The sequence below is a fragment of the Molossus molossus genome, unplaced genomic scaffold (genome assembly GCF_014108415.1).
Source record: "Molossus molossus isolate mMolMol1 unplaced genomic scaffold, mMolMol1.p scaffold_m16_p_16, whole genome shotgun sequence".
Lineage (NCBI taxonomy): Eukaryota > Metazoa > Chordata > Mammalia > Chiroptera > Molossidae > Molossus > Molossus molossus.
The window spans coordinates 9,138,254-9,162,268 of NW_023425351.1; the positions used below are offsets into that span (position 1 = coordinate 9,138,254).

Below are 24,015 nucleotides of genomic sequence, written 5' to 3' on the forward strand. Positions count from 1 at the left end.
CATGTTGAAATGTTTTCTCAGAGTGAAAAATATGGTCTTGGGTCAGTATGTGGGGAGTCCCAATGGAGAGGGCAAGGCTGCCAAAGGGTACCTGGATGACCCCATAGTGCCCCATAGGTCCACACACTACCACCTTTGCAGCTGTTATCCTCTTTGTGGAGCACGAGAGGTAGGATGGGGTGCCCTTCATCCTGCGCTGTGGCAAAGGCCTAAAGAAGCACAAGGTCGAGGTGCATTTGCAGTTCCCCAACATGGCTGGAGACATCTTCCAGAAGCAGTGCGAGTGCAATGAGCTGATGATACGAGTGCAGGTCAACGAGGCCATGTACACCAAGATGATGACCAAGAAGCCCGGCATGTTCTTTAACCCGGAGGAGTCAGAGCTGGACCTGACCTATGACAACAGATCACAAAAACATGAAGTTCTGCAATGCACAAGACAGTCTCATCCTGGATGTCTTCTGTGGGAGCCAGATGCAACTGGTTCACAGCGATGAGCTCCGGGACGCCTGCCTAATCTTCACACTGCTGCTGCAAGAGATCGAGAGCCAGAAGCCCCAGTCCATCCCCCTCTCTTATGGCAGCCAAGGCCCAGTAGAAGCAGATGAGCTGACAAAGAGAGTGTGCTTCCTGAAGGAGGGCTACTGGCAAGTGGGTGAATCACCACAAGCTCTAACCCCGGGCCCCTTCCCACCTTCCCATCGCCTGACCCCACATGAGAAGGACTTCAGGATCATAGGCCTCAGCCTCACATTCCTGGCCACAGGCCCTGCTACATTCTTCAATCACCAACACTGAACACTCACATGTGACTGTTCCCAGCCACCACTGGCCCTGCCTGAGCTAGCTTCTGTCTGTGAGACCGAGTCCCAAAGGAAGGAAGAAGAGTGGTCCTTCCGTTTGTCCCAGATTCCTCGGCCTAGGTCAGGAGTTAGGGACAAGGGGTAGGAACAGTGGGTGTGAGCAAGCTCCTCAGAACCTGGGGAAAGGGGGCAAGCACATCCACACCAGCCTCAGGGCCACTCTACATTCCTGATCACCTGCTGGGGGTAGAGGTGATTCCCATGCTGCCCAACAATCCCCCATGTCTTGGGTCCCCTGAATGTCCCTCTGCCCCACCAGTCAACTCTGTGCTCCATGGCCCACCCCACCCACAGGCGCCCCCCCCCATGCTACTAGAAAAGCAGCAGCAGCATGTGGGTGCTCCACCTCAGCCCCCTGCCATTAAATCCACTGACAGAAAAATAAACAAACCAAAACACAACAAATAATGTTTTTAACAGTCAATCAGAAAGACAAATAATGCCTTAACTTGCAGAGCAAATCATGTGTTCTTCACATAGGAATTTCTAACAAGAAAGAAAAGGCATAACAAACACATTTAGAAAAAGATAACTAGAAGCCATCATTTTAGGATACTATATTTTAGAACTCCACAACTCAAGATGAATGTGGAGGAAGTCTCCTCACATGGACACACAGAAGAACTACAGCTGACCAGAAATCAGCTTTTGGGCCCCAGCCTGGCAGTCAAGAACTCATCTTCTTTGAGAGAGAATGGTGTGTGTGTGTGTGTGGGTGAGTGTGTGTGTGCACATGTGCGCGCACGTTTGCCTGTGTACAGATGTGGGTGCCGGGAATGGGGAACAGAAGGGGGAAAAAAATCAAAGACAGGTCAGAGGACCCTGCAGATTCACAAGCTCAGATTTATCTACACTTTATCTTTATACTGTAATATCAGACTAAGGAGAAAGAAGAGCTATAGGTTTTGGAATGAGAAAGACCTAGTTTTGAATCACAGTGCAGCTCTTTGTTTTGTGACTTTGGACAAGTTACTTTGCTGACTCTCCCATTCCTCAGTTTAACCCAAATAGGAAAAATTATTTAGCAATATTTTAGGAGTTACAGATACTGACTATTTATTATTAAATATTTCAAACACACAGAAAAGTATTTTAAAAATATATAAAAATGCATAGACCCATCACCACCCTATCATCCTTCATCAAATATTAACATGATACAAATTTTGTTTAGTATCTTTTTAATGATGCAGTTGAAATTGCTTGTATTTCTTTTTCTGTTTCCATGTTCTTCCTTCCTTGAGGAAACTCTCTCCTGAATCACATTCTGTTTTTATTTTTTAATCACACACATACAAATATTGCACAGTATTACTTTGTAAGCTTTCATATTTTATATTAAATTATAAAATGGTGTCATCTCAACACAACCCTTTTCACCAATATTATATTTGTTATATTTATCCATGTTCATACACGTAGCTCTATTTCAATGCTGTCCAATGCAAGAAACATACGTAACTTTAAATTTTCTAGTAGCCAAATTAAGAAAATAAAAGAGGTAAAATGAACTATAGTAACATATTTTATTTAACCAAATATATCAAAATACCATCTTTTCCTTCTGAGCTCTCCTGAGAGTGACCGTAGCAGGCCCTTCACGGCAATCTCAGCGTTTGCTCCTGAAACTCTTCCAGCCTCTACCCATTACTCAGTTCCAAAGCCACTTCCTCACTTTAAAGTATTTGTTACAACAGTACCCCACTTCTCATACCAATGTCCACCCATTGTCTGCTCAGGTTGCCATAACAAAAAAAACATAGACTAGACTGCTTAAAAAACAGACATTTATTTCTGTGGAGGTTAGGAAGGCCAGGATCAAGGTGCCAGTCAATTCATTTCCTGGCGAAAGCTCTCTTCCTGTCTGGTGGATCGCCACTTTCATGCTGTGTCAGAGAGAAACAGAGAGAGACACACAGAGAGTCTCCCTCATGTCTGTTCTTATAAAAGCAATAATCCCATCATGAAGGCGCCCACCTCACCCAATCATTTCCCAAAGGCCCCACCTTCAAATATTATCACATTGAGAGTTTTGGTTTCAACATATGGATTTGGAATAGGGTGGATGGGACACAACTCAGTCTATGGCAGTCTTCTGACACTTTTTAATTTTTATCTGACAGGTATAAAATGGCATTTCATCCTTGTTTAAATTTGTATACCATGATTATTCATAGGGCTTATCATCTTTGCACTTGTTTATTGGCTCTTCAAATTTCTTCTTCAGTGAACTGCTTATTTCTATACTTTCCCCATGTTTCTAGTAGGAGAGACAATTACTTTTTAATTACTTGGATCTGTGTGTTGCAAAGATAGAACGTCATCAGAAAATTTACAATTTAAAAGTGACAGGAATACAAAATAATACTGAATGTAAAATGTAACTGAAATTTTAAAAATAAATAAAAAGTGACAGAGGAAGAACCACTCCATAAAATTGACATCCATTCTAATATCTTTAAAAAGTTTCCTCAACCGCCCTGGCCAGTTTGGCTTAGCGGTTAGAGCACCGGCCTGCGGTCCAGAGAGTCCCGGGTTCGGTTCCCGCTAAGGGCATGTACCTCAGTTGCAGTTTGTCCCCGGCCCTGGTTGGTCGTGTGGGTGGCAGCCACTTAATGTGCCCCTTTCATGTCGATGTTTCTCTTTCTCTCTCTCTTCCTCTCTCTCCCTCCCACTCTATCTGAACAAAAAATGGAAAAATGTCGAGTGAGGATAAAAAAAAAATTATTTTCTCAACCAAAGACATTTTAACCATTATTATTACTGGTAGATTGCCGAATGCCACACAGTAATCCAATGTACTTGGGCAAAATTATTTTTCCTTGAAAATTTTTATTCTATACCAAATCATTTTATCAGAAATTGGATTACTTTACTCCAATGCTAGATTTCAAGTACCAAAATAAAGATTTAATTTTTTTTTCTTTTAAAACACTTATATTTTCCAATATTTTCTCCTGTTTCCTTTGGACAACTAAAGAATGCTACCCCTTTAAAATTTTCATGTAAGATTACTTCATTCAGGTATACAGTCCAGTTATAGAAATAATACATTAGAATAAATTAAGATCTTTGATAGCAGGAAAAGTATTGCAGTAGTCAAATTCACAGAGTCAAACAGTGACTATGTAGCTAAGATCATAATTTGCTAAAGTTTAAAATATAATAAAATTATTAATATTATGATTCTTTTTCTTCAATGGACTTCAGAACTAGGAGTCTCCTAAATTAGTGATTACATATCACAAACCACAAGATTACGATATGAGCAAGGAGTAGTTCTTGTGAAATCAGTCACCAAAGGCCACGACAACATTCTAACCTGTCTGTGGCTGAAGCCACTTGCAATAAAGTGTTCAATGTTGATTGAATTTCCAAAAGTTAGCAATACTGTATGCGATGGTAGACATGTGTCATAATTTATTCCTGACTCTTCTTTTCAGGGCACCATCCACCTATCCATGGAGAGGACAGCCTGCAACCTCTCAGCTGTCACAGGAGTGGCCTCTCATGTCTAAGCAGCCATGTGTCTATCATAATTGGCCTAAGGTAGACAATTATTCAAAGCTGAGCCAATCAGAATCATTTTCTTCAGATTCTAAATTAGAGATACAGTGTCTGAGAAGCGCAAGCTAAGACACACTAATAATAAATCTCTAAATGAAAGATCCCAAGTTTGTGCTTATGAGGGTCCCATAGCTGCCCTGAGGCCCAGCTTACCTTCCACCTTTTAGATTCCTCAGGATACACTAGCATGAATCCAAAAATTTCATCTTACTCTTAAACTAGGTAGATTTGTTTCCTGTTACTTGCAACCAAGAAGCTTAACCTATGTGCTAAATATCTCCAAATAGAGAAAATGTTCCATTAAACAATTATTAATTCTGTATGCACTATGTGTAAGGTTTAATGCAAGATAGAAATTTAGTGAGACATAGTTCCATAAAGAGCTTGAAATCAAATAAAGGAGATGCTTTAAGTATGGCTCACACTAAATGTTCCGAATGGGGAAACAATGAAGCCTTTATTTCTGGCTAATCTGAAATTAGCAGACACACTGGAAGAAATAAAACCTCTACTGGGTTTCAAAGGACTGGAAAATTATTAACAGATGAAGATGAGAACAGAGAGAACAAAGCATATAAGGCAGGAAAGTACAATGGATACTTAAGATACACAGACAAGTCCAGACAAATGAAAATTTAGAGTGCACATTAAGAAACAGGAGCCCTGGCTCAGTGGTTAGAGCGTCGGCCTGCGGTCCGGAGAGACCCAGGTTCGGTTCCCGCTACGGGCACGTACTTTGGTTGCAGTTTGTCCCCGGCCCTGGTTGGTTGTGCGGGTGGCAGCCACTCGATGTGTCCCTTCACGTCGATGTTTCTCTCTCTCTCCTTTCTCTCTCCCACTCTATCTGTACAAAAAATGGAAAAATATCCTCGGGTGAGGATAAAAAAAAAAAAAGAAACAGGAGACAAGCCCGGCCAGTGTGGCTCGTGGTTGAGCATTGACCCATGCACCAAGAGGTTGCCAGTTCGATTCCCAGTCAGGGTACATGCCCAGGTTATGAGCCCAATTCCCAGTGGGGGGCATGCAGGAGGCGGCCAATCGATGTTCTCTCTCTTGTCGATGTTTCTATCTCTCTCTCCCTCTCCCTTCCTCTCTCTCTCTAAAATCAATAAAGAAAAAGAAATTAAAAATAAAAAAAGAATCAAGAAACAATAATACAAACAATAGTGTAGAAGCCTGCAGATCTGGTGTGTGTGTTTGGAGAGAGAGCACACATATTCTTTTGCAAAAGATAAATCAACATACCCATCAAAAATAGGGAATTGGCCCTGATCAGTTTGGCTCAGCAGTTAAGAGCGTCGGTCTGCAGACTGAGGTGTTCAGGGTTCAATCCCAGCCCCTGTAGGGGTCGTGCAGGAGGCACCCAATCAATATGTCTCTCTCACATCAATTTCTCTCTCCATCTCTATCTAAAAATCAATGAAAAAATGTCCTCAGGTGGGAATTAACCAAAAAAAAAAAAAAAAAGGAATTTATTGTTCAGGAAAGATTCTTGTGACTTCCCTGAATAATTAAAGAGCTACCCTTGAATTGAAGTGTCCCTTTTCCTATAAATCAAATCTTAATCTAATTCCATGTATAAAAGTCTACATGTATAGAGCCTCCCTAGATAAAACCTATGTCTACTAACAAAGTAAAAAAGAAGTCAGTCTAATTGCAAGACTAAGCAGTGTCTCTGTGGTAAAGCTACCGCAGTAACAAATGAAACAAATTAGCTAGATGAATCACTGCTCTCTCAGAAACTAAAGCTTTTAATTCTAAAATTTATAAAAAGGACACACAAAGGTCAACAGTGGAATATTAGTAATGAATGATCACTTCCTTATTTTTAAATGATACTTTTGTAGCTAAATACCCAGCTGGTAAAAAAAAAAAAAAAAAAATACTAAACTAAAATCATTCCTTTAAATGACCGATTACAAAAAAGTAATAGCTCACTTGACTCATATTTCATGCAAAAACTAATGAGTCAAGCCCTTAGTTTGAGCCTAGGCGAGAAGGCCTGGGTGGGAGCTTCCGTGAAGACACCTTGTGCACCTGCTCTCGTGGGGGCAGGTGCTGGCGGTGCCCTGACTCACAGGGCCGGGCCTGCTCTCCCAGGCCACATCCTGCAGCACACTGGTTTCTGCTCTCTGATGCTCCCATCCATTTACTGACTAGGCCCAGACCCGCCCTTGTAGAACCTTAAGAAATCCCTGAGAGCCAGGCTATGCTGAATTCACCATGTTAATCCTGGCTTCAGCCTCCTTTTCTTTTTTTTTTTCCTCACCCGAGGACATTTTTCCACTTTTTTGTACAGATAGAGTGGGAGGGAGAGAGAGGAAGAGAGAGAGAGGGAAACATCGATGTGAAGGGACACATCGAGTGGCCGCCACCCGCACGACCAACCAGGGCCGGGGACAAACTGCAACCGAGGTACATGCCCTTAGCGGGAACCGAACCCGGGTCTCTCCGGACCGCAGGTGGACGCTCTAACCGCTGAGCCAAACAGGCCAGGGCCAGCCTCCTTTTCTTAAAGTCACACTACTAATGAGAACACTCAGTGTGGCATTTTAAGGAAAGATCAAGAAAATTATAAGGCACTGCCTGCTTAGAAAGGTTAAAATCCAAATAGGTTGGACAGTGGGGACAAGAGCAAAAATCCTACAGATGTTCCATGGCAGCTGTGCAAGTCAAGTCACCTAAACCAAGATAGCGCTTTAAACCTAAGGACAGTGCTGGTGGCTGATTAACCAACAAATGTTTTAGCAAATGCCTTCATTTCCACTCCCAATTTTAAAATGGAATTTATTAACAAATTAATTGAGGACCTGCTATGTAGGTAACAAGAATCACTCTGGCTACAATGGATATAGAGGGAGGGGAAGACACCAAAATAATTATTGCAGTCTTTAAATTCTAGTAGAATCATCACACACACACACACCCTTAGATAAGGTGGGCCATTCTCTAGCTGTTTGTCAAGAACCACACTGGCTGTGTGAAAAAGGACAGCAAAACCACATGATATGGAAAGAATACATCAGACTGCAAACTGTTAACAGAACTTGATCCTCTATTCAAGAGTCTATTAGGATTAAAAGTCAATAAAATCAACACAGTTCTAGACAACAGAGTCAAACTACTGATAGGAGATATACTTTCACTATTTATTTGGTGTGCTTTTTATAGCTGAAACTTTATTTGTGAAAATCAGATAGCTGGTGAGAGGGAAAATAAAAGCTATAGATTTTCTCACACACTGAAGAAAAAAAAAACAACACCCATGTTTTCTGAGGTAAACAGGTTTAACAAGTTACACCGATGGTTACACCTCTGCAAACCACTTGGCTTGTCTTTCCTAAACTAAATATGTTTCCAACCTCAAATTCCAGCCCGATGAGAACAACAGAACTCAAGTTCTATCAACACGCATTCACAAAAGCACCATTCCACTGTATGTTCACGTCCAAAGCTCCTGCTCTGAGGAGACCGAGGAGAAAATAAAAATAACAGTCATGGCAAAAGCACATCTTAAAAGAAAGGGGAAAAAAAGAAATAACAGGCTCAAGAAGGAACCTGCTAGGTGAAAGTTCACCAAGCAGCAGTGAGCCCATGGAGAAGAGCAGAGTATGCCCAGGCCAGGAGGACCCACCACAACCTGCACAGACCAGGCCCATGTGGGTTGGCTACAGTTATTACAGAGGATATGAAAAAAGCACCCCTCTCTCCAAGGAAAACAATGTATGACTGTAGAATATGGATATAGTTGTGACAAAACCTGTCTGGCCATTCTCTCTGTTTCAAAACATGCTCAGAGAAAGACACAGCCCTGAGTCTTTCTGCAACACTGCCTCTGGCAGACCCAATCAGGAGCAGCAGACTTTGACCCTGGTCTGCTGGAGGCTGAAGGGCCATCCAACTCAAAGCTACACTGATAAATGGAACCTTAAAATTAATAGAGAAGAATAAAAATGATAGCATGTTCTAAAAAGTAATGTTTATTTATGCAAACAAAACCAGAGGGAAGACAAAAGTTGTTTCTGGTTATAAGCCAGCCTTTGTTTTTATTCAAGGCACAAGTTTTAATTTCTACACAATGGAGGACTGGGGAGAGAAAAAAAAATGGAAGAAATTTGGAGAGGAACTTGGAGAAAGTGGAAGACTTCAAAGGAAACAAGCCAGGTAACTGCCCTAAGATAACAAAGGCAATACATAATAGCAAAGACAGTCAACGCACATTTACAGCCATGTACATGGATTATGATGTGCCACTCCAACAAGAGTTCCATGAGATGTTAATAAATATCAAAAGAAAATGAGCTCCACAGTCAAATCAGTTTGAATAAACTAGGCTGAATAAAATAGTAAGATTTCTTAGGCACTTTTATTTTTTTAATATTTTTTTCTTTATTGATTTTAGAGAGCAAGGAAGAGAGAGAGAGAGAGAGAGATAGAAACATCGATGAGAGAGAACATCGATTGGCCACCTCCTGCATGCCTCCCACTGAGGACCCAGCCCACAGCCTGGGCATGTGCCCTGACCAGAAATTGAACCGGTGACTTCTTGGTGCATGGGTCAATGTTCAACCACTGAGGCACACCGGCTGGGCTCTTAGGCACTTTTAATATGCCCCATGTGCACTGTGATTTCCAGGAGAAGGATGTATTATGTAGTGTTTCCTAAACTAATTTGACCAGTTTTTCACTGAGCATCTACCTCATAGAACTGGAACTTCTAAAAAACTTTACACACTTCAATTGTTTTAATGGAAATCCCTCAGATGTGACGTTTTCCATAATTTCTTCTACTTCTGTCTTAAATATCATATACTGGTACAGTTTAATATTGTCTTGATAACTCACTTATTCTTGTGGATAACCATTATTTTGAAAGTTGAGGTAATACTGTTCTGTATATGCCTGATGCCTTTCCCTCCCATGACAACATTGGTTGGCCTAAGTCTGCTCCTACCAGCCTTTCTGATTTATTATCAAAGTGACAGACTCCTTCTATTTGCCTTGCATTAAGAAGACAGGAAACAGAGTAGCTGAAAACCATAAGGGAGTTCCCATAAAGCTGTCAGCTGATTTCTTAACAGAAACACTACCAGTCAGAAGAGATTAGCATGAAGTAATCAAAGTAATGAAAAACAAGGATCTGAAACCAAGACTACTCTACCCAGAAAAATTATCATATAAAATTGAAGGTGAAATAAAAAGCTTCCCAGACAAAATTAAAGAAAAAAAAGTTCATTACCACCAAAACAGTACTGAAAGAGTTTAAAGGGACTGCTTTAAGAATAAGAAGATCTAGAGAGAGAGAGAGAGAGAGAGAGAGAGAGAGAGAGAGATAGGTATAAAGAATAAAAATGGCTAAATAAGAACCAATCAATAACCTTAAATGTAACTAGACTAAATGCTCCAATAAAAAGACATAGGGTAGCTAATTGGATAAGAAAACATGCCCCATAAATATACTGTCTACAAGAGACCAAATCTGAATAAAAGAATCACACAGGATGAAAGAGAAGAAATGGGGGGGGGGGAAATTCCATGAAAATGGAAACGAAAAAATAGCAGGGGGTAGCAGTATATATATTTGACAAAATAGACTTTAAAACAAAAGGCCATTAACAAGAGACAAAGAAGATCACAACAAACAATAAAAGGATTGATGCAACAAAACGACATAACCAGGGTAAATATACATGCACCTAACATAGGAGCACCTAAATATATAAAAGAAATTCTTCATGGACTTTAAGAAAGAGATTGACAACAACACAGTCATGGTAAGGGGCTTTAGCGCCCCATTGATATCACTAGATAGATCTTCGAGACAAAATATCAACAAGAAAACAGTGACCTTAAACAATACATTAGATTAGATGGATTTAATTGATATTTACACAACATTTCATCCCAAAATGACAGAATATGCATTCAAGTGCACATGGAAGATTCTCAAGATAGACCACATGTTTGGACACAATACAAATCTTAAGAAATTAAAGAATACTGAAATCATATCAAGCATCTTCTCAGATCACAATGGCATGATACAAAAAATCAACTACAATAATAAAATTTAAAAATGCATTCATAAGCATGAAGGCTAAATAGTATGTTTTAAACAACAAATGAGTTAACAATGAAATGAGATCAATGAAAAAATCAAAAACTACCTGGAAATAAATGAAAATGAACACATAAGAACCCAAAACCTATGGGGCTTAGCATAAGCAGTCCTGGGAGGGAAGTTCATAGCATTACAGGTCTACCTCAAGAAACAAAACAAAACAAAACAAAAAACATCACAAATAAACAATCTAACCCATACCTAACAGAACTAAAAAAATAACAACAATTAAAGCCCAAAGTAAGTAGAAGGAAGTAAATAATAAAGATCAAGGCTGAAATAAATAACATAGAGACTGAAAGAACAATACAAAAGAGCATTAAAACCAAGAGACGGTACTTTGCAAAAATAAACCAAATTGATGAACCTTTAACCAGACTCATCAAGAAACAAAGAGAGAAGACCCAAATAAATAAATGAGAAATGAAAGAGGTGAAGTAACAACTGACATCACAGAAATACAAAGGCTTGTAAGAAAATATTATGAACAACCATATGCACAACCTGGAAGAAATGGACAAACCCCTAGAAACATACAATCTTCCAAAACCCAATCAGGAAAAATCAGAAATCCTGAATAGGCTGATGACAACTAAGGAAACGAAGCACTAATCAAAAAACTCCCAGCAAACAAATGTCCTAGACCAGATGTTTTCACAGGTGAAATTCACATAATATTCAAAGGAGTAACACCTACTTTCCTCAAACTGTTACAAAAATATTCAAGAGGAGGGAATACTTCCAAGCTCATTTTACGAGGCCAGCATTATTCTAGTTCCAAAACTAGATAAATACACTACAAAGAAAGAAAATTATAGGCCAATATCCCTTATGAAAATAGATACTAAAATCCTCAACAAAATATTAGCAAATCAGTCTGGCTGGTGTGGCTCAGTGGATTGAGTGTTGTACCATGGACTGAGAAGTTCTAGGTGGATCCCCAGTCAGGGCATGTGCCCAGGTTGTGAGCTCAATCCCCAGTAGGAGGTATGCAAGAGGCAGCCAATCCATGTATTTCTCTCACATCGATGTTTCTATATCTCTTTTCCTCCCTCTTTCTCTAAAAAAAAAAAAAAATCAATCAAAACATATTAAAAAAAAATATTAGGAAATCAGATCCCAGCAATACATTAAAAATATCTTATACTATGGCCAATTGTATTTATTCTGGGGATACAAGGTTGGTACAATATTCACAAATCAATAAATACAGCACATCACATAAATAAAATGAAGGCTAAAAATCAAATGATCATATCAATAGATGCAGAAAAGCATTTGACAAAATCCAGCACTCATTTTTGATAAAAATTCTCAGCCAAGTGGGAATAGAGGGATCATATTTCAACATAATAAAGGCCATATATAAAAAAACCAAAGCCAACACCATACTTAATGGGCAAAAATAAAAGTGTTTCCCTTAAGATCAGGAACAAGACAGGGATGTCCGCTTTCAACACTCTTATTCAACATAATACTGGAAGTCCTAGCCACAGCGATCTGATAAGAGAAAAAATAAAACACATCCAAATTGGGAAGGAGGAAGTAAAACTGCCATTAGTTTCAGGATGACATGATAGTGTACATAGAAAACCCTAAAACTCCCCCTAAGCTAATACATTTTATAAATTATTCAGAAGTGTAGCTAGATACCAAATTAATATCCAGAAATTGGTAGCATTTCTATACACCAATAATGAATTCTCAGAAAGAGAAACTAAGAAATAATTCCATTTACCATTTACCAAAAAATAATAATGTTACTTAGGAATAAACTTAACCAAGAAGGTAAAAGACCTGTACTCAAAAAACTATAGGACATTTAAAAAAAAGAAACTGAGGAAGATACAAATAAGTGGAAACATATACCGTGTTCATGGATTGAAAGAATTAACATCATTAAAAGTCCATACTACCCATAGCAATCTATAGATTCAACACAATCCCTATTAAAATACCAATGGTATATTTCACGGAACAAATATTCCTAAAATTTATATGTAAAAAACAGACCCTGAATATCCTAAATTGGAGGAATTACAATACTGGATATTAAACTATACTACAAAGCCATTGTAATTAAAACAGCCTGGTACTGACACAAGAACAGGTATATAGATCAATGGAATGGAACTGAGAGCTCAGATGCCTTTATGGTCAATTAACATTGGACAAAGGAGGCAAGAGCATAAAATGAAGTAAATATGGTCTCTTCAATAAATGGTGTTGGGAAAATTAGACAGGTACATGCAGAAAAAATGAAATTATACCACCAACTTATATCACAAGAATGAACTCAAAATGAATTAAAGACAAATAGAAGTCACAAAATCATTAAAATCTTAGAACATATAGGCAGTAAAATCTCACACATTTGCATAGCAATATTTTTGCCGGTACATCTCCTAGGGCAAGAGAAACAAAGGAAAAAATAAACAATGGTACTACCTGAAACTAAAAAGTTTCTGTCCAGCAAAAGAAACCATCGACAAAATAAAAAGAGAATCCAAGTATGAGAACACATATTCATCAATAATGTATCTGATAATGGATGAATGTCCAAAATATATAAAGAACTCACATAACTCAACACCAGGAAGACAACCCTAACCCTAACTTTTTTCAAAATCATTCTCACAAGATGCCTTTCAGATAAAAGAAGGTAAACTAGGTAAGCTGATACAGAGGAAGATGAAATGATTTATATTTAGTTGTCCAGAGTCACTCAACAGGTTAAGGGAATAATCTCAGGAATCCACAGTATTTACAAAGTATCCTACACACACTATACCAGGCTCTATCTAGAAAATAACACCAACCCTAATAGGAGGAAATAACACCAACCCTAATAGGAGGAAATAACACACACACACACAATGGGACAAAAGTAGATTTACAGTTGTAAATATGCAAAACAGAGTTTAATGCTGTATCATTATTTATTATCATATTATTTCCCATAGAAACAACTGTAAAACCTACTTTTGCCCCACCCTGATTATTTATCTTCAAGAGCTACAAATTCACAGAAAGGCAAAATGAATTAGCTCTAAAGACAAAATTTTCCTGTGTATTTTTCCATAACTATGACGTTCAATAAAGGCATACATTTCCCATCATTTGAAACACCAAGGCCATTAATGTTAAGGAAATTAAAAGGTGTAATGTTTCATAATGCTTCTTGCATCATTATTTCAATAACTAAAATAATGTATATTAAATAATATACTTATTATATGGTCCTGTTATTGGTCACAATGAGCTAAAACAATATTATGGAGATAAGTCATCTCTGAAAACTATTACTCTTTGACATTCATGCAAGAACACAACCTACGAAAAAAGGGTCAGACTGTTTCAGTCTCAACAAAAACTAGAAACAGGAGAGATAGTCCTGGAAATCTCACTCTTGAGACATACTTGGTTTAAAATGTGAATTCAAACAAAACAATGTTTATCTTGGTGAAACTTTAAAGACCCATGATATTATAAAGTTATCCTGGACTTGATTTATAAAGTTTTGTAGGAATTTTTTACTTGAAAATAAGATAATGTTGACTTAAAATAACCAAGTTATGAAAATAACATATTTGAAATATAATTATTACTATCAGATTACATATATATTTAATACATAACTAGAAATATAACTAGAACATTTATAACTGGAAAATGATTTGTATTTGTTCTGATCAGAAACTGTGTTTCAGAATATACTTATTATGGGGCGGGAACCAATCTCTTGGAATATTCTGATACAAATGTTTTGCATGCTCAGTACCTTGGTCACACTGTACTATTTTGTCTAGATACTATGCAAATGATGTAATTTATGGTGGACACCTGATGAACTTCCAGGGTACTGGAGTTTTGGTCACTGCAGTGAGTCATGCAAGCACTGTTACCTACATGACGAAAATCAACTGAGTTTCCCCAGTAGACAACACTTTGCACATGTAGCTACAATTCATTTTGATTAATTCTGTTCTGTTCAACTTCCCAGGAAGAGGACTCTTGGAAGCTTATGTTTGGTTTCCTTCGACTGCTCCTGTACCTTCTCCTTTTGCTGAATTTGTTTTGTGTCCTTTTTTGTAATAAGCCGTAACATTAAGTATAATGACCTGCAAGTCCAAAGATTTCTTCCAGGAAATCATTAAACCTGGGAATGTTCTTGGTACCCTAGATGCACAGAGTTGATAGGATTCTATTAATTTTAACACATTCCCCATCATTTGAAAAGAGTGAGATAACACATAGTCCCATACTCTCCTGTAAATTAGGTATGGCTGGATGTATTTCTTCTAATAACATATATTTAAGACTTAGAGGAATTACCAGTCCCAATCCCTGGAAGCCATTGAAGGTTAAATGAATACGGTGTTAGAGCAAATCATGTCTATAAGAAGAATAAACGGTGGTGGAAAAAATTAAATTAAATTAAGTAAAAAAAAAATGCTGGTGTAAATGTATTATGGAGGTATGCAGGGCAGTAAATTAATACAAATATTATGTTAAAAATACTACTACTTACTACTACTACTACTAATAATAATAAAAGGAAAATACCAAGATTTCTTTTCTCATCACTTAATGTACCTTAATACACTACAATAAATATAAATACATTTTAAAATTCACTGTGAGCTCAGTATAATTCCAGAAGTTATGAAGAGAAAACTCAAGTGTAAAACTCTGCTCACTGGCACTGAGACATTTAGACTGGCTGACGTTCCCCTAAAACTGGCTTTCTATTGCTTCAGAAAAGATTATCGTAAAGTCAGAGGTTTAAAACAGCATCTACTTATTAGCTCACAGTTTTGTTATGCAAAGTTTATCTGGGTAATCAGGAGTCCAGGCATGGCATGCTGGGTCCTCTACTCACGGTCTCCTGAGACTAAAATCAATTTATTTATTTTCAATTACTGCTGACATTCAATATTATATTAATTTAAGGTGTACAACATACTGATCAGGTGTTTGTATAATTTATGAAGGTACAACCCTGAAAAGTCTATTATCCATCAGACAACATACAAGGTTATTACAATAGTATTGACTATATTCCATGTCTTTAATCTCCATGACTGTTTTTATAAGTGGCTGTCATACTTAGTCCATTCACCATTTTTACCCAGCCCCCCAATCCTCCTGCCATGTGAGAACCATCAATTTTCTCTCTGTATCTTCAACTTTGTTTCTGTTTAGTTTGCTGGGTTTTTAGATTCCACATATAAGTAAAATCATATGGTATGTCTTTGTCTGACTGACTTCTTTTATTTAGCACAATACCCACTAGGTTCATCCATGCTGTGGCAAATGGCAAGATTTCATTCTTTCTTATAGCTAATATCACATTTTACAGATGTACTATTTATTATTTATCCTTTCACTTATTGATGGACACTTAGGTTGCTTCCATATCTTGCCTATTGTAAATAATATTGCAATGAGCATAGGGACACATATATCTTTTTAAATTATTGTTTTGGATTTCTTCAGAAATACCCAGAAGTGGAATTGCTGGGTCATAAGATAGTTCTATTTTTAATTTCTTGAGGACCCTCCATATTGTTTTCCATAGTGGCTGTGCCAATGTGCAACCCAACCAACAATGGACAAAGGTTCCCTTTTCTCCACACCCTCACCAACACTTGTTGTTTGTTGGTTCATTACTAATAGCCATTTTGACAAGGGTAAGGTGATATCTCATTGAGCTTTTAATTTGGATTTCTCTGATGATTAGTGACATTGAGCATCTAATCATGTGTATTGGCCATCTGTATGTCCCCTTTGGAGCAGTGTCTATTCAGATTCTCTGCCCATTTTTTAACTGAATTGTTGTACACTGAATGTACACTTTCTTTATATTTTTTTAATATCAAGCACTTATCAGATATATTATTGGCAATTATCTTCTCCCATTTAGTCGGTTGCTTTTTCCTTTTGTTGATGACTCCTTTGCTGTGCAAAATTTTTAAGTCTGATGTAGTCCCATTTGCATATTTTTTGTTTCCCTTGCCTGAAGAGACAAAAAAAAAATTTTAAGAACTATGTCAGAGTTTAAAACTTATGTTTTCTTATAGTAATTTTATGATTTTGGATCTTACATTTAAGTCTGTAATAAATTTTAAGTTTATTCTTGTATATGGTGTATGAAAATGACCCAGTTTTATTTTTCTGCATATCTCCGTCCAGTTTTCCAAAAAACATGTATGGAAGAGACTGTCTTTATCCCATTGTACATACTTGATTCTTTGTCGTAAATTAATTGACCATACATGCTTGGGTTTAGTTCTAGGTCTGTTTTTATGTCAGTATCATATCATTTTAACTACTATAGTCTTGTAGTCCATTTTGATATCAGGTAGCATGATACCTCCAACTTTGTTCTTCTTTCTCAATACTGCTTTTTGTACTTGAGGTCTTTTGTGGTCTCATATAAATTTTAGAATTATGTGCTTTAGTTTGTCAAAAATGCCATTGGTATTTGGATAGGGCTTACATTGAATCTGTAGATTGCTTTGGGTAGTATGGTTATTTTAGCAATATCAATTCTTACTATCTATGAGCATGGTATAGCGTTTCATTTATTTATATCACCTTTAATTTTTTTTTTTTAAGTCTTACACTTTTCTGAGTAAAGATTTTTATATCCTTGGTTCAATTTATTCCTTGGTATTTTATTTTTAATGCAATTGTGAATGGGACTGTTTTCTTAATTTCTCTAACAGTTTGTTAGTGGTATATAAAAACACAACTGGTTTCTAAATATTAATGTTGTATCCTGCTACTTAATGAACTCATTTATCAGTTCTAATACTGTTTTGGTAAAATCTTTATGTTCTCCCTATACAGTATCATATCATCTGTAAATAATGACAGTTTTACTCCTTCCTTTCCAATTCATATGTTTTATTTCTTTTTCAGGTCTAATTGCTGTGGCTATAATTTTCAATATTATAGTTAATGAAAGTGGTGAAATTGCACAGAAAAAACTTTCAGCTTTTGAACGAGTATGATGTTTGTGGGTTCATCAAATATGTCCTTCATTTTGCTGAGGTATGCTCCCCCAACTCCCACTTTACCAAGATTTATCATAAATAGATGTTAAATTTTATCAAATGGTATGTCTGCATCTATTGATATAATCATATAATTTTCAACCTTCAATTTATTTACACTGTGTATCACATTAGTTGATTTGTGGATATTAAACCAACCTTGCACCACAGGAATAAATCCCACTTGATCATAGTGTATGATCTTTAAATGTACTGCTGAATTTGAGTTGCTAATACTTTGGTGAAGGTTTTTGCATCTAAATTCATAAGGAATACCGGCCAATAACTTTCTTTTATAATTACATCTTTGTCTGGTTTTGAAATCAGGGTAATGCTGGCATCATAAAACGTGTTAGAAACCCTCCTCTTCAATTTTTTGGTATAGTTTAAAACCCATATGTACTAATTGTTCTTTTAATGTTTGGTGAAATTCACCTGTGAAGCCATCTGGTTCAGAGCTTATCTTTGTTGAGAGTTTTTTTTTTATTACAGATTTGATTTTGTTAGTAGTTGTTGGTCTGTTGAGATTTACTATTTCTACTTGATACAGTATTGAAAGATTGTGTATTTCTAGAAATTTATCCATTTCTTCGAGGTTGTCTGATTTGTTACATATCATTGTCTACAGTATTTCTTATAATCTTTTGTTTCTTTGAAGTTGTCACTTTTCCTCTTTCATTTATAATTGTATTTATTTTGGAATTTTCTCTTATTTTGTTGATGAGTCTGGCTAAAGATTTACCCATTTAGTTTGTCTTTTCAAAGAACGAGCTCTTAGTTACATTGATTGATCTTTTCTATTTTTTTTAACTCTATTTTGTTCATTTCTTCTATGATTTTATTTTATTTTTTTAAATTTCCTTTCTTCTACTCACTGTGGGCCATTATTCTCTTTTGAGTTCCCTTAGGTAGAAGGTTAGTTTACTTGATGTTTTTCTTGTTTTTGAAGGTAGGCCTGTATTCTATGTATTTCCTTGATAGAACTACTTTGTCTGTGTTCCAACAATTTTGTGTCAATGTGTATTCATTTTCATTTGTTTCACAGAATCTTTTGATTTCTTCCTAGATCTAGTTGTTAACCTTTTCACTGTTTGGTAGCACGTAATTTAGCCTCCACCTGTGTTTTTCAGTTTTCTTCTTGTAACTGATTTTTAGTTTCATACCTGTGATCAGAGAAGATGCATAATATGATTTCTTTCTTAAGTTTATTGAGTGTTGTTTTTTGGTCAAACATGTGGTCAATCCTACAAAATGTTCTATGTGTACTTGAAAAGAATGTATATAGCGATGTTTTTGAGTGAAAAAAAAAGCTCTAATAATATCAATTAAATCCACTGGTCTAATGTGTCACTAAAGGACATTGTTTCCTTGTTAATCTTTTACCTGGATTATCTATCCATTGATATAAATAGGGTGTTAAAGCCCCAATCATGAGTGCATTACTGTCAGTCTTTTTATATGTGTCTTCAGTAAGTAGATGTTTACAAGACTTATATGCTCTTATTAGATTGATCCCTTTATTATTACAAAGCCTTTGTTTTGAAGGTGATTTTGTTTGATATAAGTACTGCATTCCCAGGTATTTTTTCATTTATATTTGCAATGATATATCTTTTTCTATCCCTTTACTTTCAGATGGTGGGTGTTTCTTTAATCTGAAGTGGGTCTCTTGTGGAGAGCATATTTATGAGTCTTGTCTTCTCATCCATTCACCTTTTGATTAGAGCACTTAGTCCTTTTACAATGAATGTATTATTCCTAGGTATATAGTTACTGCCACGTTATTACTTGTTTTCTAATTTTTTTGGTAGTTCTTCTCTGCTCCTTATTCTCTTGCATGTTGATGACTTTCTATAGTGATGTATAGAAAATTCCTTTCTCTTTATGTTTATCTCTTGTAGAGTTTTGGTTTGTAATTACCATGTGCTTCATATATGCCAAGCTATGATTCTAGCAGTGTATTTTACACTAATGGTTGCTTTAGTTCAAACACATTCTAAGGTCACCACAATTGTTATTCATCCCTTCCATGTCTGTTTTTTGTCATTTTTTTCCCCCTTCCTTTGTGTGTCTATGTATCCGTTGATTTACTGTTGCAATTTCACATGATTTTTCTACCCTTTAACTTTTGTACTAGCTTTTTAGTTGATTAATCCACTGCTTTTACTAAGTATTTGGTTTTGTGAGATTTTTCTTTCTAATATTTTCTTACTAATATTTTTCATCTTTTTATTTTCTACATAAGGAAGTCCTATAAACATTTCTTGTAATTCTGGTTTAGTAGTAATAAATTCCTTTTGCATTTTAGTGGCTGGGAAACTTTATTTCCCCTTTGATTCTAAAATAGAGTCTTGCTTTGTAGAATAATATTTGCTGGGTGTCTTTGCTTTCCATTACTTTGAACATTTTGTCCCAATTTCTTCTGGCCTACAGAGTTTATGTTGACAAAACAGCTCATAGTCTTATGGGAGCTCCCTTGCACATAACTAACTGCCTTTTTCTTGGTACATTTAAGATTCCCTGTCTTTAACTTTTGGCCTTTTACCTGTGACGTGTCTTAGTGTGGGACTCTGGTTTCATGTTGTTTGGGACAAACTGTACTTGCTTGACTTACATATCAATTTCCACCACCAGGTGAGGAAAGCTTTTAGTCATTATTTCTTCAAATAGGATTTCAATCCCTTGCTCTCTCTTTTCTCCTTCTGGTTCCTCTATGATATGAATGCTAATACTCCTGATATTGTGCCATAGGTCCCTTAAACTATCCTCATTTTGTTTTATTATTTTACTTTATTTTTGCTGTCTGATTAGGTGTTCTCCACTATCTTGTCTTCCAGATCACCGACTAGATCCTCTGCTTCATATGTTGTCAATTCCCTCTAACATATTCTTCATTTCAGTTATTGTAGTCTTCATTTCTGACTAATTCTTTTTATGGTTTCTATCTCTTTGTGTAAGTTCTGAGTTCATGAACCAAAACTGACTGCCACTAGTGCTGAACTTGGGATACTTTGGTGGGCAACACCATACAAGCTGTGGCCAGCTGTCAATCATGCCAGTCCTATAGCCACTTAGTTGAAGCTACATTCCAAACCACCACTGGCTGCAGCTTATGCCAGGCTTGGGGACACCTGGTAGGAGTTACAATGCAAGTTGAGATTGGATGCTGCTTGTGTTGGGCTTGGGGTGACACTTAGCAAGAGGTACAGGGCATGCCATGGCAGCTGCAGCTTGTTTGGGGTTTGCAGACTTTTGAGAGCTTTTTAGGAAAGTCCTCAACATAAGCCAAGACTGGGCTCTTATGTAGAAAAGCCACTGGAAGTTTGTGCTTGCCAGTTAGGGGTAGGGGGATCTCAGGGAATTAAAAGGGCAGAAAGTAGGGAGTTAGGTTAATGGAGAGCTTAGAAATGACGCCTCCCTGAGCCTGCAGGTGGGGTTGGGGGAGGGTTCAACAAAGGATCAATGGCACTTGTGAGTGCTTCCATCCCCGAAGAGAGCCACCTTGACCCCTGACCCTCTAGATCTCACCATGAAGCTAGTCAATTCTGTTCCTCCCCATATGTCCCTGCCACTTTTTGAGCTGACAATGGAGCCCAGAGAGAGTGAGTTTGTGCAAAAACAAGTCTGAGCGGCCCTCTCAAGAGGAACACCCAGGTCAACAGCCACCCAACGTCTCACCGAGATGGACTCCAGAAGATTTTCACAGCCAGCTGTGTTCAGAGCGCTGGGGTCCTGTTGTGGGACCGGAAACCCTCATTCCTTAGGGGGAAACTTATGCAACTGAGATATTCCTTCCCATTCTTAATTGCCACACTGTGGGTAAGGGACCTGCCCCTTCTGCATCTCTGCTCCTCCCACCAGTCTCATTATGGTTTCTTCTTTATATTCTTAGTTAGAAGACTTCTGTTCAGCCAGTCTTCAAGTGTTTCTCAATGGTGGCTATTCTATAATTTAGTAGTAATTTTGATGTGGTAATGGGTAGAGGCAACCACAGTGTTTGCCTACTACTCTGCCATCTTGACCAGAAGAGCAAGTCCCTGCTTTCTTGCTGTCAGTCAGCTGCTGGCTACTCTCAGCTTGCATTACTTTCCACACAGCTTCATCATCTTCAAAGCCAGCAACAGAAACTCTGTTTCCTGTCGAATACACAGATAACTTCCTGCAACTGGTTCTTACAATCAAAGTTTAAAACATTTAATTTTCCCAATAACTGGATTCAGTAGTACTCATCAAATATCTCAATGTACATCTAACAAAATTAAAACCCCCAAAATTAATGACAGGAATTTTGAAATGAACTTCTTCTTATAAAGGATCCTATCTTAAGATCATTTAAGATGATAGATTTCCTGGGTTGATACAAACTTCCTGGGAACATTAGACCGGTATTAACATGAATCTTAAGCATTCAGGTAATATATAACTTGGAATAAAGTCAAACTGAAAAAGCTTCCCTATTGTGCTAGGTTCTTAAGAGCCCCAAATCTATACAAATTCCTTCCTTCATCATCCACTGACTTAATGACAACTCACTGACTTTATGACAACCATCCTAAAAGAAACTGAACAAAAAAAGAAATTTTGAATAGTTTTAGAATGTGAATCAATTTGAGTTTTTCCTTAAAGGCCCGGCTTTTTTAAAAAAAAGAAAAGTTTTCTTAATAGTCATTAACTCTTGGTTTTTTTACTAAAACCAAAACAGAGAGAAAAAAATAAAGGAATCACATTTCTGAATTAGATAAAGCAAAATAAAATCACATGCCTTGAGAACTGTCTGACAGTTTTGGCTACAACATCCACCTGGCCTCATTTATTAAAATTAAACATTGTCTATTTTTTAAATGGCCTTTCTTGAAAAAGGAAGTTTGTCTCCTTGATTAAAACTGGGTGTGACTGAAAGTTGGGTTGTCCAGAATAAATCAGAAGACTACAGTTCAGCTAAAAATGAGGACAGCATCTAAAACTGAACTGTCACAAAGGGGCCGAGAATAGAGACAAAAAGAAAGGTATTCTTTCTTTTTTGCTGGACAGAACTAAAAAGAAGAAAAACAAAGGTCAACCTAGATAGTTATTTAGACTTCAAAACTACATTTTTTTATCCTCATCCGAGGACTTTTTTTTTTTTTTTCCCATTTTTTACTCAGATAGAGCAGGAAGGAAAGAGAGGAAGAGAGAGAAACATTGATGTGAAAGGGACACATCGAGTGGCCGCCACCCACACGACCCAACCAGGGCCAGGGACAAACTGCATTCAAGGTACATGCCCTTAGCGGGAACCGAACCCGGGTCTCTGTGGACCGCAGGCTGACGCTCTAACCGCTGAGCCAAACTGGCCAGGGCACAAAATGATTATATTTAATCAATTTGGAAATATATCCAAAATGAAACAATATCTAATTTAATTGTTATTTCTAAGTAATGATGTTTAATTGCTTTTAAATATAGTCTTCGTTTTAGAAGTCTATGTGAGCAAATAAGGCTATATAAAGTAAAACAAGGTAACTATTTTCGTACCTAAAACACCATAACCATTTTGCTATTTTAACTTTAATATTAGAGAAATGTCAGATTTATCCATCTTTCCTTCTTCTGAAATCTCTTTTAACTGACTTTTTTCACATTTGTCCTAATACTATTTTTAAAATTTTTGCCGATGTACAACAGAGAAAAGATGGATCGGTAGTAACCAGCACCACCTAGAATGAGTAAAACATATTAACCTAGAGGAACAGATGGTAATAGAGTCATGAGCAGCTCAACTTTTATTAAAAGAAAAAAAAAAAAACAAAACAAAAAACACACACGATTATCACAGTGGACATAAGCAATTCAAAAGTAAACCTGATGCCCGGACCTGTGTGGCTCAGTGGTTAGCACATTGGCCCATGCACGGAAGGGTCATGGGTTCAATTCCCAGTCAAGGACAGGTACGTGGGTTGCATGTACCTGGATTGCAAGTTCAATCCCTGGCCCCAATTGAGGCGTGTGCAGGAGGCAACCAATCCATGTGTCTCTCTCATCTATGTTTCTCTCTCCCCCTCTCTTCCACTCTCTCTAAAAATCAATGAAAAAATATCCTTGGGTGAGGATTAATAAACAAAATTTAAAAAGGTAAACCTAAGGGGCCAGCACTTTCTATAATTTATTTTTCTAGGCCTATAACCGTGAACATTTATTACTATCTAAAATCACTGTCTTTCACACTTTCTCTTCTGAATTTGGAATTCTAAAAAATGGAACTTAAGCCAGAATACTACATTTCAATACAATCAGTAGAAATTTTAAATAGTAATGCGACTGAAACCTTCCCTGATTGGCATACCCATGAAATAGCTGATTTATTTTGGATCTAGACTGAGCACTTATTTCATAAGCCTACACAATAAAAAGCATTAACCTTTTT

The 24,015-nt window shown here is 37.1% G+C and overlaps 1 protein-coding gene and 1 pseudogene across 1 annotated transcript in view; both read right to left on the bottom strand.

The window, feature by feature from the left end:
• SPIDR (scaffold protein involved in DNA repair) overlaps window positions 1-24,015 on the bottom strand; it is a 493,368-nt gene that overhangs the window by 390,820 nt on the left and 78,533 nt on the right. Inside the window, exon 5 of the mRNA XM_036263912.1 lies at window positions 134-394. Coding sequence (XP_036119805.1) covers window positions 134-358 — 225 coding nt within the window. The 5' untranslated portion in view covers window positions 359-394. The remainder of the gene's footprint in view (window positions 1-133; window positions 395-24,015) is intronic.
• LOC118631856 overlaps window positions 21,564-24,015 on the bottom strand; it is a 28,841-nt pseudogene continuing 26,389 nt past the window's right edge.